The sequence below is a fragment of the Branchiostoma belcheri genome, unplaced genomic scaffold (assembly GCF_001625305.1).
Source record: "Branchiostoma belcheri isolate BF01 breed outbred unplaced genomic scaffold, Haploidv18h27 scaffold86, whole genome shotgun sequence".
Classification (NCBI taxonomy): domain Eukaryota; kingdom Metazoa; phylum Chordata; class Leptocardii; order Amphioxiformes; family Branchiostomatidae; genus Branchiostoma; species Branchiostoma belcheri.
The window spans coordinates 1,153,185-1,167,315 of NW_017804531.1; the positions used below are offsets into that span (position 1 = coordinate 1,153,185).

Sequence of the window (14,131 nt, forward strand, 5' to 3'; positions counted from 1 at the left end):
CGACTGAGTGATTCAGTCGAAAATTTCTGGTGAGTCAAATTTTGAGTTGGAGAAAAGTTTTAAGTTTTTCATAATGTAATAATAATAATAATAATAATAGATGGTTTATTGAAAGTTTACCAACTCAGATGAACTTTCATGCTGAAGTAATGCTAATGCTACTTTGGATACATTATTTGCTTTAATAGTAGACAAGTCATGAATTACAAGAAATGTTCTAACCCATAGCACAGGTCAGTGCCATGGCAAGAATACAAGGAACATAGCCTGGTTACCAAATTATTATAGCTCCCGAGTCCTTCATCAAATAGCGGAGAGGACATTGGACTCGGGAGCTAAAATAGGTTTGGTAACCAGGCTACAAGGAATGCTCACAAACTCAGAACTGTTAAATGCAGAAAAAACAGATAAGTATAGAGACTAAGAAATACTATACCTGGTGAGATTTCTTAATGACAGACAACTTGTTTCAACATGGAAGATAACAACAAGAATGCGGAACAAGCTGGATGCCTTCCAACAACGATGCCTCCGCAAAATTTTACACATAACATACAGAGACAGGATTACCAACGAGGAGGTATACCACAGAACTGGTACAAAACCACTCAGCATCACCATCACCGAGAGGAGGATGAGGTATGCTGGACATGTCCTCAGGATGACCTCAGACCGACACGCCAAAACATCTGTGTTTTGGAAACCAGAGGGCAAACGGAAAAGAGGGAGGCCTAAACTAACATGGCGACGTGCCCTTCAAGAAGATCTGGAAAGCAGGGGGATAACATTGAAGGATGCCGAGTCCCTCGCCGAAGACAGAGCAGAGTGGAGAAGACTTGCTGCCCAATGTGCCTTGCACGGGAGGAACTAAGTCTAAGTAAGTCTTGTTTCAACATCACAGGTATGAACTGTGTCATCAGTTCAGGGCCCACATAGTGCACCTTTAGTAAGTTATAATTGTGTAAGCAAATATTTAGCTGTATCACCTTTTTATCATAACTTGTTTTTCTTATGTTTAAAATTTCTACATTTTTTTAAACATCTAGCCAACATTTTTGATATTAAAGTGTTGACAGGTGAAATGATATTTCACTTTCTGTCTGTGTCATATTTTGAAGACATTGACGTGTGAAAAGTAAATACAAGTAGGCAGATATGCACACCTGTCTAGCAAAGGTCTTGGTTTACTAAGTAATACAGTACTTAACAAAGCTTCATTTTCCCAAAGCCCACACCTAATGACTTTTCTAAGTAACTGCATTGTGTACTCTTTAATTCTGCCCCACAGCAATTTAAGGCAGTGTCTCAAAGTTCTAAAGAAAGGGACTAAGCAAATATTCCCATCTTTTGTGCGCACACACTGTAGTCAAAGCAGAAAGTTTGCGCATGAAAAGACCAGAGTAACTGAGTAACCAATGCAGTGTTCCACTTCCCCATACCATGTCGGTTGGACAATATGTTCTTAAACAACACAGATAAATATAGAGGTGCACCAGACATGCGCAGTGCGAGACATGCTATGGACTTTGCACAAGGAGACAGAGTGCTATCAGAGGTATGTATCGAGTGACAGACTTGAGTCAACAGTGCATAACAACTGCACAGCAACGAAACAGACAACACAGCAGAGACACATGTGCACCAGATTTGGGAAGGAAGAAAAGTTCTTTCCTCAACTCATGGTTGGACTCAACATTTTGTGGGATGTAGGAATGGTTCTCTACTCTTGCTTGTGACACTCATTGTCAGATTCGAGGAAAGCGTCGAAGGTTTGCAACCGTGCGAGGGAAAATAGGTAAGTTACACGTGTACCCTCTTTTTACTTTGACCGATGTAGGTATAGTGTCCGGGGACTTTGCAAAATGAAAAGAAACTTTTTGCAGGATATGTGGCATTTAACAAATCTGAATAAGAGGTATTAGAAGTTTTAGAAGTCAGAATAGTTTTTTTCAGAGCAGGGGTTGTCAAGGCTGCAGATGTAAAGCTGCAAACTTTGGACCAATTGACTTTTGTACGCAACAGAAAAAACGCCCACACTCTGAGCTTTAGTTGGGTAGTTGACACAGTTTAAGTAAGACAAATTTTAATGAAATTTTTTAAATAAATTTTTCAGAAATTTTGTAACTTTTCTGGTTGTACATGAAAGACTGCAAAAGGGTCAAATCTCATTTTGGTGCTTTTACTGTGTTAAGTTCATACCTGAGGTACTGGGATTTGGTAGCTACACATACATGTGTATTTAGCGTACAAACAGGAATAAACACGTACAAACATTTATGTCAAACCTAGGCAGCAATAACATTTGACACAGTTCCCGGCCCAATTGCGATAAATAGCCTTATCGCATTGGGTTCTAATGGTTATCAAACAGGCTTCCAAAAGTGTTTTTATAATAATTCCAGAATGTTTTGAGCATGGCACTTTCTAACATTTGAATATCAGATTTAGATGTTGGAATTGATGTTGCTACAATTTATTTTAGTTTCGAGACACCAAACTTTTGGCACATTCCACATTGAAATGTGTGTTTTCTTAGGTTTGTATGACAAACATTACTTAATATATAACTGCTTCCTGTCATCAAACTGTCAGTGATTATAAGGGGGAGAAAATGGACGAGATTGTTGAAAAGTGTCATCACTGAAGTTTATTTCTCGAATCATTTCAGAACGCTTTCAAAATGGACGAAAGGGACGTGGAACTCTTACGCGACCACCAGCTTTACATTGTGAACAATCTACGCGTTGGCGACATCAAGTCGTACCTCATAGAAAAGAAGGTCTGCAGCTCTGACATGTTTGAAGAGATACAAATGGAGCCAACCAGGAGGCAACAAGTTGAGAAGTTTCTCGACCTGCTTGTTTTAAGAGGCCCCAATGCCTTCGGACATTTCTGTGACTCTCTCAAAGCCGATTACAACTTTCTCTACGAAAAACTCACAACTGAGTACAAGAGAACACCAGATCATCCGCTTCGAGAGGAAAACAAAAGACTGCAGAATGACAACAAATCAAAAGGAAGGAAAGTCGCAGAGCTTTCGAAAGTGTTGTCTTTCCTCTACCAAACATTGGAAAACATTGAGAAAGAGCTGGCAGAAGGGGTATCATATATCGAGGTGATAAAGTTGGTGAAGAAAGGAATGAAGAAATTGCACAAGCATCTGCCTCCTTCAAGGACTCAAAACAAACATTCGCCAAAAGAGAAAACAGTTTCTACTCCAAATCTGCAGCCTGAAAAAGGTAAAAACACTTCCACAACACCTGTGAACGAGAGTGACATCCACAAAAGCAAAACCGAACCACAACAACTCTCCAGAACATCAACTAGAGCAGAAACTACTGAGAGAAAACCAAGCCAGCAAGACACAGGTCAAGATACAAAGGATAAAGAGAGTGCTGATGATCTGTCAACTATCTCATCTTCAACAACTTCCAACCATCCTTCTGTAGAAACGGTAACCCCAAAGACTGACATGCATCCAGGGACATCAAAAGTCTCCACAAATCAAAGCATTGAAGGGGTAAAACCAAAAGAGGACAAGCTTCCTTCCAAGTCAGAAACTGAAAGTCGGACGGCGCCCATTGTCTGGAAAACTGGACACCACGCATCAGAAACAGGAAGTCATCTCACAACCAGTCAAACAAAAGAACCGAAAGAAAACGGAAAGACAAAAGACAAACAAGAAAGAACAGGTTTCACATACACATTAGTGACTTCTGGGAGCCAAGGAGTGTCCAACAAATCTGTTCACCACCCATACACAGGTAGAAGACATTCCCTACAAAGGACACAGATACAACCGTTCGGTCAGGTCAGAGTGAGTGGCTCTAAGACCAGTGGTGGTGTGTTCAGCCACAGAAGTTCGTTCCCTGTACATGCACATCAGCTGACACAGGTTCAGGCCTGGAGGACAAGAGAAGAGACTAGAAGGGACAGTCCACCGACACTTGTGAAAGGGAGATACCTGCCTAAAAGTCAATCTCTTCCCAAACTTTAAGGTTCAGGTGAGAAGAATGTAGTTCTCTGATTCAGGGCTGATACAATGTACAAAGATTGTGCAATCCAGCATAAAAAGAAGAGAACTAGTACAATACATGTATATATCAAGTGTACAATATGTAAAAGTGTACAGTTTGATTATGTCTCTGCCAGTAATAATAAATTAACTGTTACTGCTTGTTTTTAAAACATGCACCAACATTGTACTGTTTGTGTCAATGACAATCCAGTAAACAATTTTCTCCTGTGATAAAACACTTCTACAACAACATTACCGGTACATAATGTCACAGTTTGGTTTGGTTTGGTTTGGTTTGTGGTCATGACAAGTTGAATAAAAGTTCTAAATAGAAACTTTGCAGCTCCAGATGTCTTACTGACTGTGAGGGATGATGACTAATGTGAGATGTTGGTTAGCTTGATGTGAGAAATAAGTCCACAATATTTCTGCTATCATGACTTACATCCAGTAGATTTTCCCTGAAATCCTGGCTTGCCTCCATGAGTAGAAACTTGGTGACGTGTGAGCCGGTCCACTTGGGGGTGTTTGGCACCTATAGAATGGTTTATCATTATATTATCAACTATATCACAACAGTTGCAGCCCGAAGACCGAATTGATGAAGCAATATTACAGAAATTGACTGCAAAACAGTAACAACATTGTCTTCACAACCTAAAATCAAAAACCAATATTTACATCAGCATACCAACTGATATATACACAATGATTGATTCAGTTATAAAAGTACCTGGTCCATGAGCTCTTCACTGCTGCTGCACAACCACTGCAGAAAGCTAGGGGGCGCTGGTGTACTCAGGGCCGCCTGGGGTCAGACAGAGACGGTAGATTATTGCTAACCGCTGATTCTGAGAAAACAAGAGCTTTTAAAAAAAGCATTGTCCTAATTTAAAAATTTTGTTCCAACACAAAGAATTGTTCTCACCTTGAGCTTTCGACCAGTCTAGATGAGGACAATCTTTGTGTTGGAACAAAAGTTTCAACTCGAAACATGTAACTACCAACACAGGTGAACTTTTCTGACAGTGTAAGATGGATTATCCTATTTCTGTGATATGAGAAGTTGAATATTGCTGAACTTGTGAACTACCTTAATTAAATCCCACTTAATCCAAATTCACACTTAAATCTAGACACTACTAGTATCCTAAGCATGTATGATACATGTAATAGCCAGACTACAGATTACATTATAGTAGAACATGGGGTTGACTACACTGACAATGTGATTAAACACTGTTATTTTGCTGCCCTGTATGATACCTTCTGTAGTGACTTCCATGCAGGTGAGTTTTGCGGGATGATGTCCCTGGCTTTGCACACGGCACACATGTATCTGATGTAGGACTGGTGGGTCAAAGGTGAAGGGGCGGTGTGCAGAAATCTCCTGCAAGGGGAGATCACACCAACCATGTTTAAAGTTAAAACTTATGTTCCAACATTCTGGTCTTCTTCAATATACTGACCCAGTGAGACTTATCACGTGGCTTCTCTGAAGTGTGACGTCAACACTGGGTCAAAGGTGTCTGGTAAACTTCAGAGAAGCCACATGACAAGTCTCACTGGGTTAGTCTATTGAAGAAGATCAGAGTGTAGGATGTAGGGATTTTCTTTTACACAATCAGTAGTGTCTTTTTCCTTGCTTACATTTCAGCATCTATCAGACGCCTCCCCCAGAGCCTCTGACTAGAGACAATACTGGTACTGTAAAAGAAAATCCCTATATCCTATGCTCTACCAACCTGATGAAATTATTTTCGGAAGACCAGAGTGATTGGTCATATGCTCTAGGTTAGAACAACTCTTGGCCTTATGACTCCTCACTTACATGTACCATAAAGATGTAGATTTTTGCCAAGTTTAAGAGCCAGTGTTCTTGGTAGCATGACAGAAGCCAAGTTTAAGAAAAAGTTTTCTTGGGAGTAAGAAGACTGATGCTAAGTTTAAGAGACAGTTTAGTTGGTATCCAGACTGACCTGTATACAGGTGTGAGGATCGCCCCGTCTCTCTCTCCTTCTGCCTCAGACTGCAGAAGTACATCCAGGATGTGAGTTGGGGAGTGGCCTGGAACAAACACAACAATGCTGTCACTTACTTGTACATACTGTAGAGATTGTGTACTGGCATGAGCTGTACCAAACCCTACCTACAATATACTCCTGATATACAGATATAACCTGCATATTGCTTCTACAATCCTAATAAATACTGTAGGTCATTCAATCATTTGGGAACTTACCAAGCCACACAAGGATGCAGTTTCCGATGGACTGTGACACTTCAGACACTTTGCCATCAGATTTAGAGCTGCACATGAAAAATGAAATCCTTTTAATTTTAGCAAGACAGCTAGAGTACAGGATCTTTATACACACATTCAACACAAAAGAATTGTACAGTTTGTACATGTGCTAACAACAACAGTGACAAATTACTTGGTTTTGATGGTTGATCGGTTTGATGGTTGTCAGAGTATATAATCAAAAATCATTACATGACAGAAGCTAGCAACCCTGTGTGATTGAGGTATGACATCTACCAACCAACACAAAGCTAGCTTTACTATAAAACAGTAAACTCACCTGAGCTGTGTTCTTGTGACCAGTAGGCTCAGGTCCACATACACGGAAACAAAAGCTGCCACCAGGTCTTCATATCCAGGGTCTTCCCACTAAAACAACATAGTACAAAAGAAATCATGAACAAAACACCATAAATATCTGAAAATATTGCTGCCATATAACATATGCTAAAGAGTAATGTAGAATCATAAACCATGTAGAATCGTACAAACGTTTAACGATTTTTTTCCTCTGAAAAAAATGCTTTCAAGACATTATGATGTCTGTATCATGTATGGGTGTATTGTGTTAAAATTGTTGAAAATTTACAACCAACACCAACATCAAAGACAAAATGAAACCCAGTGCCACCTTGACTGCAGGGTCCCTTTGTATGTTGAGCACCATCAGGAACCTCAGCACGATCTCTCTTAGTTCTGCTGCTCTGTCTGGCAGGTCTTCCTGCAGGCTGTTTTCATATGCCTGCTCCAGTCGTCTGTAAATAGGTAAATGTATCAGACCTTAGAACAAGTAATATAAGTTGATTCATCCATTGTCTTGTACATAGGTAAATTTTGTTGTACCCACGTGTCTGTCTGTATGTCTACATGTAGTAGCCTTATGAAAGTCGCTGTACTTTTGTTGTGTTGAATAAAGTTTAATCTGTAAATGTTATAGAAAATGTCATTTTACCTCATATTTGACGTTCTGAAACTGGGGATATGCTATTTCTCATCTTTCTAAATCAACATACCCAAAACAGTCATCCCATATGAAACCAGGAAATATAACAAGGCATGAAAATATGCTCTCCCAAAGCGCTTTGGTGTAAATACACTGTTTATATACAGTGTATATAATATACATATACCAGTATTAACTGTGTCAATCTATAGTAGAATAAGAAAGTTTGTCTAAGAACTGAGAGACATGCTGTGAAATCTAACCATTGCTCTCTGGCACCTTAACCTTATCCCTACCGCCTATCCTCGTATTGTAATCAACAGAAATTTGGTGCCTGAGGCAGAAGGTCAAGATCTAATACAAAAGTTGCGGTAGCAGTTCTTGTTGTCTGCAGATGTAGAGTTACGAACTGTAGCTGTATTACAGGTATATCAAGTCTGTAACCTTCTCCCTACTGCCTATCCTTGTAATCAATAGAAATTTGGTGCCAGACGACTACAACGTAAATCAGCAACAGTAGGTCAAGATCTAAGTTGCGGTAGCGGCTTTTGTGGTGTACAGATTTACGAACTGTTGCTGCACTACATCAAACCCACCTGACAAACGCTGCCGCTACTTTCTGCAGAGCCACCGCCTGCTTGTTCAGGTTCAACAGCTGGGTCAAGGTCACCAGGCAGTCAAGGTCGTCCTTCTTGGAGGAGATAATGTTGTCCAGAAGGGCGTCTGAACCTTCCACTGACGGGAACCATCTTTGGAACAAGTTCAGATCTGGTGTAATGTAAGGGTAAGAAAAGGTTATGAGTAAAGAGGCTTCTGATTGGAGTACTGCTTCTCACTACTATGTAGCCAATATAGGTAGTGCTTAGCAAAAGTGCCACCTATGTCTGCTACATATAGCGGCGAGAAGCAGAACTCCAGTCAGAAGCTCTGAGGAAGATGTCTGACAGGCATCAAAACATAAGCAGGTGAGAAACATTACCGGTTGTGTAAGAAGAAAATCCCTATACCCTATGTCATATTGGCTGTTCCATTGACACATTGTGATTATCAATTTACACCCTGGTATTAGTCTTTACCAGACACCTCTGCAGGCTGAACAAAGAGTAGAAATTGGCCTAAAATGAAGCTGAAAATGTAGCTGGCCAGGAGAGTTAGCCGGCCATAGAGTGTTTACTATTGCAGGCAAATTGGACCCTCTATAGCTGGCAAACTCCCCTTGGCCAGCTACATTCCTTTTTAGGCAGACTTCTAGTACTATTTATTCAGCCTGCAAAGGAGTTTTGTGGAGACAACCATGAAATAACAATGACACTGACTCACAGTGTGGCATCTGCTCAGCCTGGGGTAACGTTCTGACCCAGGTCAGCGCCGAGCGTAGCCCGTCGGCGGCCCGCAGATTGTATCGGTGTTCAGCAGAGCCTGGTACTGACTCGTGTGCCGATGTGATGCCGCGGACGTTTCTGTGACAAACATGTTATAATATTACAAGCCTTTAGCTCTTTTATATTGTAAGGCTTTGAGGAACATCAGAATAATTTTCAGTTATTGGGAAAGGAATATGAATGGTATAAGCAGAATCTAGTAGAAAACACACTTAAATATTGGATATCAAAAGAATTTACTATACTAGTGATCATAATTTTGTGTGTGTGTGTGAGTGAGCATGGGTGAGTGAGTGAGTGAGTGAGTGACTGTGGCATGTGTAAGTGAGTGTAAGGTCACTAATAGTGAAAAAACACCAAAGAGCAACCCAAAAAAACATGGGTTACTGATTAGTGACAAACTCTCCACCTCCACAGCTTATTGAAGTACATGTCAAAGTTGTCAACAAGGAAGTCCTTCAGTTTCTTATTGTCGGGAAGGTCGTCCACTGCAGTTTGGAACATGGACCTGAACTTGGCTTCTCCCATGGTGGCACACTCATCTGGGAAAAAAAAAATTATAAATAATATTAATAAACCTTGTCATGATTCATTCATCAGTATTAAAAGTCAAATGTTTGTCAGTGTATCCAAGGAGGTTCAAAAGAGACCTCCTTGGTGTATCTGTGTGCACGTGTAGACTTAACAAACACACTCAGGGCTTGGCATACTGGATGCACATGCACCTTAATGCAGGTTAAATTGGAGCCGTAGAGGTTAGCCGCGGCGACTGTTGCAGGGCTTCTCTTGCTTGCAGTCTTTTACATTAGCCCTGTTGTTAGGGCTAATGTAAAAGACTGCAAGCAAGAGAAGCCCTGCAACAGTCGCCGCGGCTACGTAGAGGTATATTATATGTGTGCCTGCCCCTAACCTCTGCACTAGTCCACCATATACATGGTCCAATTGTACTGGGTTTATATATATCATATATACTTTTGCTGGTAAATTTCATTGTTACCTGCACCAGTGCAGGTATGCAGAAAAAAGGATTTCGAGCCCTGACACTACAACAGGAAGGGAGTTTGAGAGCCAAAAGCCAGCTGGGTATTATTTACACCTTGGGGGAGGGGGGCAGCCATAACACACGGGACTTATTTCAGGCTACAAGAGGCCCTTAGCTTTCGTGCCGACTTTAACATCTAATATAGGAGCCGAATAAAGTATTTATTCATGTGGTCTGCACGGTTCAGACAGTTTTCTTCTCAAAAACTTAAAACTCATGTGTGCACATGCATGGCACATGGTGGGCATGTGGAGTTTGTAACTTGTTATAGCAAGACCGAATTTTCAGCTTACCTGAGTTGAATTTGTGCGCGAGGCGGTTCACAAACCGCTCGGCCTTCTTGTCAACCGGCATGGTGAACTTCTAAACCCTACTCCATCACACAGCACAGTAAAATGCCTGCAAAAACGTGGAGTTTGGACGACTTCGCAACACTTCTTCGTGCTACGAATGACGCGCGCTGTCCTCACACATGACGTAACGAAACTAGCCCCAGATTCGAGTCCTCCGATTCGGGCAGTGGAGTCGCGGCTCTCGTTCTTGAATTTGGAAAAATTTAAATAGATGCACAAATCAAGAAATATTGCAGGCGGAATTTTAGAGAGAGGCACAAAGCTGCTAAAAGTGCTCTGTAGGGGTTATTGGGAGGTTATTTGGTTAACGTTACGTATGATAATGATGTTAAACACACAGATCGAGTCGTTTAAGCGACGGTCACAACTCGCCGTGCGTGCTTCTGCGTGCTGTCTACGTGCAAAAACGTGGGCAATCGTACGGCATCCGTGCGTGGTGAGTATCACCTCCGTACGGAATCCTACGGATTTGGGAGCACGCAGACACGCCGTAGAACTTTAAGTGCATACTTTTTCTACGTGCGGTCTACGGATTTACCACCCGTGCGTGCGAGTACGTGCGACGCGCGTGCCCCGTACAGCCTATGAGCGTGCAACTTCACTATTCTCACGTGCAATTGCTGTACGGACAGCGCACGAAGCGTGCCACGCACGGTGCTTGCGTCATCCGTGCTTACTCCTCACTTCCCAGTTGACCTGCTCAATGACCACGCAGAACACACGTGCACCATACCAGGTGCTCCGCACGTGCAACGCACCTGATCTCTACAGTATATAAAGACAACTTGACGGGCGACTGCCAACTCGTCTCCAAGATGCCCAGGATGGCTCAGAAGAAGACTACCAGACAAGACCCAAAGAAACGGGCCGCGGAAGACACCAGGGCGGCTAGTGATGATGAAGTTAAGGGCCCTGTCACACTTCTGCGAATAGCAATTGCGTATGGGTTGCGTACAGACATTTCTGCTGTACGCACAATATGCGAGGGTACTGTGACGCACATGTAGCGTATAAATAACGAATTCAGCGCATAGATTGCACATGTCATCCGTATGGCGTTCGCATGCATTGCGAAGGCCAGGCGTATTCCGGACGCTCTCAACGTATTTCCACCAAATGCCTAACGCACTTCCGACGAATGCCAAGCGTCTTGTGTACGTATTCCCCGCTGCTTCCTGCTGTTTCATTCGCAGCGAGTCATTCATGGGCCGCCCTCAACTCAGATAAAATGTGTTTGTTTCCATTTCGCCCCAGCCCTGGTCAATTTCCTGTAATATATTGTCAGGTAAATTAAATACACGTACCCAGTCTTTATACAAACATAACAGTTAGACTGTTAATAGCCTTGATGAATTGGAGATGTCAAGAAATACCATCCCTTAATAATTTAAAAATAATGAAAACACGCATACTTGCAAATACAATTGCCAATTTACAATTGCGCATACACACAGATAGCATGGACACTACACATCTCTGTGAACACTACCATCTTTATATATCTTCCGACACTACATTACAACCACAGTTCAAAGCGGCTACTGTTATAAATCCATCATCTTTAGATGTTTCATGACATTGAGTTTATATTCGCCCGTAGCTTTTATGCTTCTACATTTTTATAAACTATTTTGTACCAATCTACGTACACTACACATTTTCTCGGACAAAAAAAACAACAAAAACAGGCAACTGGCGTATCATCCCAAAGGACAGGCAACAAAAAGCAAATATTCTATGTTAAATATAGATATATTGATAATATGCAAAATGGCCAGTCCTAACATCATTTTTGGGGAGGCGGTACAAGGGTGTTCTTTTGTGTTAAAAAGTGTCAAAATGCATTTTTGTGAAACATTGCACTTTAGGAAAGACGTTTTCCCAATGATCATCTACTTTTCAGCAAAACATATTAGAAACAGCCAATCTCCAGAAGGTTTGTTAACCATGGGGTCTAGAGGAGCCGGTACCCCGGGTGTAGCCCAGGTGTTCGGCAAGTTCGCTATCTAGATCTGTACGCTACCTTTGCGCTTCTCATTATTTAGTTACAAATACGTACAATGCGCTGTCCTGTTGCAATACCAACGGTACTAAAGCGCTGTAAGTACGCGTCCATTGTACGCAGCTTATGCACAGGTGGAGTCCCAGGTGCAGATCAGCGTATGAGCCGCGTGTCCCCAACGAACACATAGCATACTCATACCGTGCTTGACCGATGCATTACATATTAAAAACGCATGAACTGCGTAACTGCGTACGCAGCGTAGTTTTGGGCATGCTCAAAACTACGCTGCGTACTGAGCCGGGCTGTGCGTGTGCTGTGCGTATGCCGGCGTTCACTAAACTTACACAAAACGACTGAGATGCATATGAAGTGCGCAGTTTGCGTACGGCTGCGTATGAAAAAAATGTCCGTACGCAACTCATACGCAAGTCTATTCGCAGAAGTGTGACAGGGCCCTAACAGGAGGTGCACGCACTTACAACGTGCGAGTGAGTAAGGAAACCGTGCGTACGCCGCACGTGTAGGTACGGCCTGTACGCGGCAACGTAGCAATCGCACAGAGATCGTACGTTGTAAGCACGAACAACTCACTTACCACTTGCGCAACGTACGATGCACGCAACCGCTGACGGCCAGGCGTGTCGTGCAGACCACGTACGTACACCTTGCGCAACCGTGCGAGTGACGTACTCCCTCGGCCGGCCACCCTACGTTTGCAGAAAAAACGTAGCAGACGTAGCCACGACAAAAACGTACGGACAAAAAGCACGCACGGCGAGTTGTGACCGTCGCTTTAAGGAATGGCAAGAAAGACTCTTTATTTTCATTTCTTCACATTTTCTTCTTTTCCGTTAGAAATGATTTCGACATTCTACTACACTAGTATCGTTTCCCAATATTTGTGGCAATTTACGGCATATATTTTCTCATTTTGTAGCTGCTTTTTGTATTTACTCAGGGGTCGAAATAACCCTCTGTGTGCAACTTGGTGCAAGTAAATTTGGTGTCGTGCAACTAATTTTTTGCCTGCTTGCACCATGGTGCAAGTTTGCTTTATCCACTGTTACTACCTGTAGAATTACCCAATAATATTAATTAATAAAGAACTGGAGTGGAAAGGAACAAAACCAGAATCCATGAAGTTTTTCTTCATTTTTTGTAAGTAACAGAAGGTTACTATCTACGTCGCTGCCAGCGGATGTTTCCCATCACTTCTGTATTTTTGGAGGGTGCAACTATTTTTCTTCCGGTGCAAGTATTTTTCTTTTCATTTGCACCAGTGCAAGTTGGCCCCAAAATCTATTTCGACCCCTGTTACTGTATGGTCGATAACTTTTTTTTGGCAGAAACATTCATGCGCGGATGTCATCCATATAAACAAATCAACATGGCCGTACCTCAATTCCCGGGATCCCCGCAGTTTGTATTCACAAATGTACGGGCGGCTTGCGGGGAACTGGCCCTGAAAAGTACCAGCCCTGTCCTTGGTGCCCCTGGTACGGAATATACCATCCCTGTCCCTGGTACTGAAAATACCATCCCTGTCCCTGGTACTGAAAATACCATCCCTGTCCCTGGTACTGAAAATACCATCCCTGTCCCAGGTACTGAAAACACCTTAGCTGTCCCTGGTACTGAAAACACCATCCCTGTCTCTGGTACTGAAAACACTGTCCCTGGTACTGAAAATACCATCCCTGTCCCTGAAAATACCATCCCTGTCCCTGGTACTGAAAATACCATCCCTGTCCCTGGTACTGAAAATACCATCCCTGTCCCTGGTACTGAAAATACCATCCCTGTCCCTGGTACTGGAAATACCATCCCTGTCCATGCTACTGAAAATACCATCCCTGTCCCTGCTACTGAAAATACCTTAGCTGTCCCTGGTACTGAAAACACCATCCCTGTCCCTGGTACTGAAAACACTGTCCCTGGTACTGAAAATACCATCCCTGTCCCTGAAAACACTGTCCCTGGTACTGGAAATACCATCCCTGTCCTTAGTGCTGAAAATACCATCCCTGTCCTTGGTACTGAAAATACCATCCCTGTCCTTGGTACTGAATATATCCGGTTCCCA

General features: G+C 42.4%; 3 protein-coding genes across 3 annotated transcripts in view; 1 reads left to right on the plus strand and 2 right to left on the minus strand.

Moving 5' to 3' along the window:
- The window catches only part of LOC109487124 (biorientation of chromosomes in cell division protein 1-like 1), a 6,242-nt gene extending 5,621 nt beyond the window's left edge, over nt 1-621 (minus strand). The window contains exon 1 of the mRNA XM_019791091.1: nt 571-621. Coding sequence (XP_019646650.1) covers nt 571-621 — 51 coding nt within the window. The remainder of the gene's footprint in view (nt 1-570) is intronic.
- A 2,059-nt stretch (nt 622-2,680) lies between these two features.
- On the plus strand, nt 2,681-3,997 carry LOC109487151. Its single transcript, XM_019791122.1, has one exon. It carries the CDS (start codon nt 2,681-2,683, stop codon nt 3,995-3,997), a length of 1,317 nt encoding a protein of 438 aa, XP_019646681.1.
- A 31-nt stretch (nt 3,998-4,028) lies between these two features.
- LOC109487125 lies at nt 4,029-7,280 on the minus strand. Its single transcript, XM_019791092.1, has 9 exons — nt 7,276-7,280; nt 6,955-7,078; nt 6,604-6,692; nt 6,261-6,328; nt 5,998-6,085; nt 5,285-5,408; nt 4,752-4,826; nt 4,464-4,553; nt 4,029-4,034 (listed from the first exon to the last, which is right to left on the minus strand). The coding sequence occupies exons 1-9, from the start codon at nt 7,278-7,280 to the stop codon at nt 4,029-4,031; spliced, it is 669 nt and encodes a 222-aa protein (XP_019646651.1).
- Between the last annotated feature and the right edge of the window lie 6,851 nt (nt 7,281-14,131).

Coding starts and splice junctions, on each gene's coding strand:
- LOC109487125 (XM_019791092.1), bottom strand. Junction 5,409..5,997: donor ATCCTCACACCTGTATACAG/GTCAGTCTGGAT, acceptor CTCCCCTTGCAG/GAGATTTCTGCACACCGCCC. Junction 4,827..5,284: donor CATGGAAGTCACTACAGAAG/GTATCATACAGG, acceptor GTCTGACCCCAG/GCGGCCCTGAGTACACCAGC.
- LOC109487151 (XM_019791122.1), top strand. CDS start 2,681: ATGGACGAAAGGGACGTGGAACTCTTACGCGACCACCAGCTTTACATT.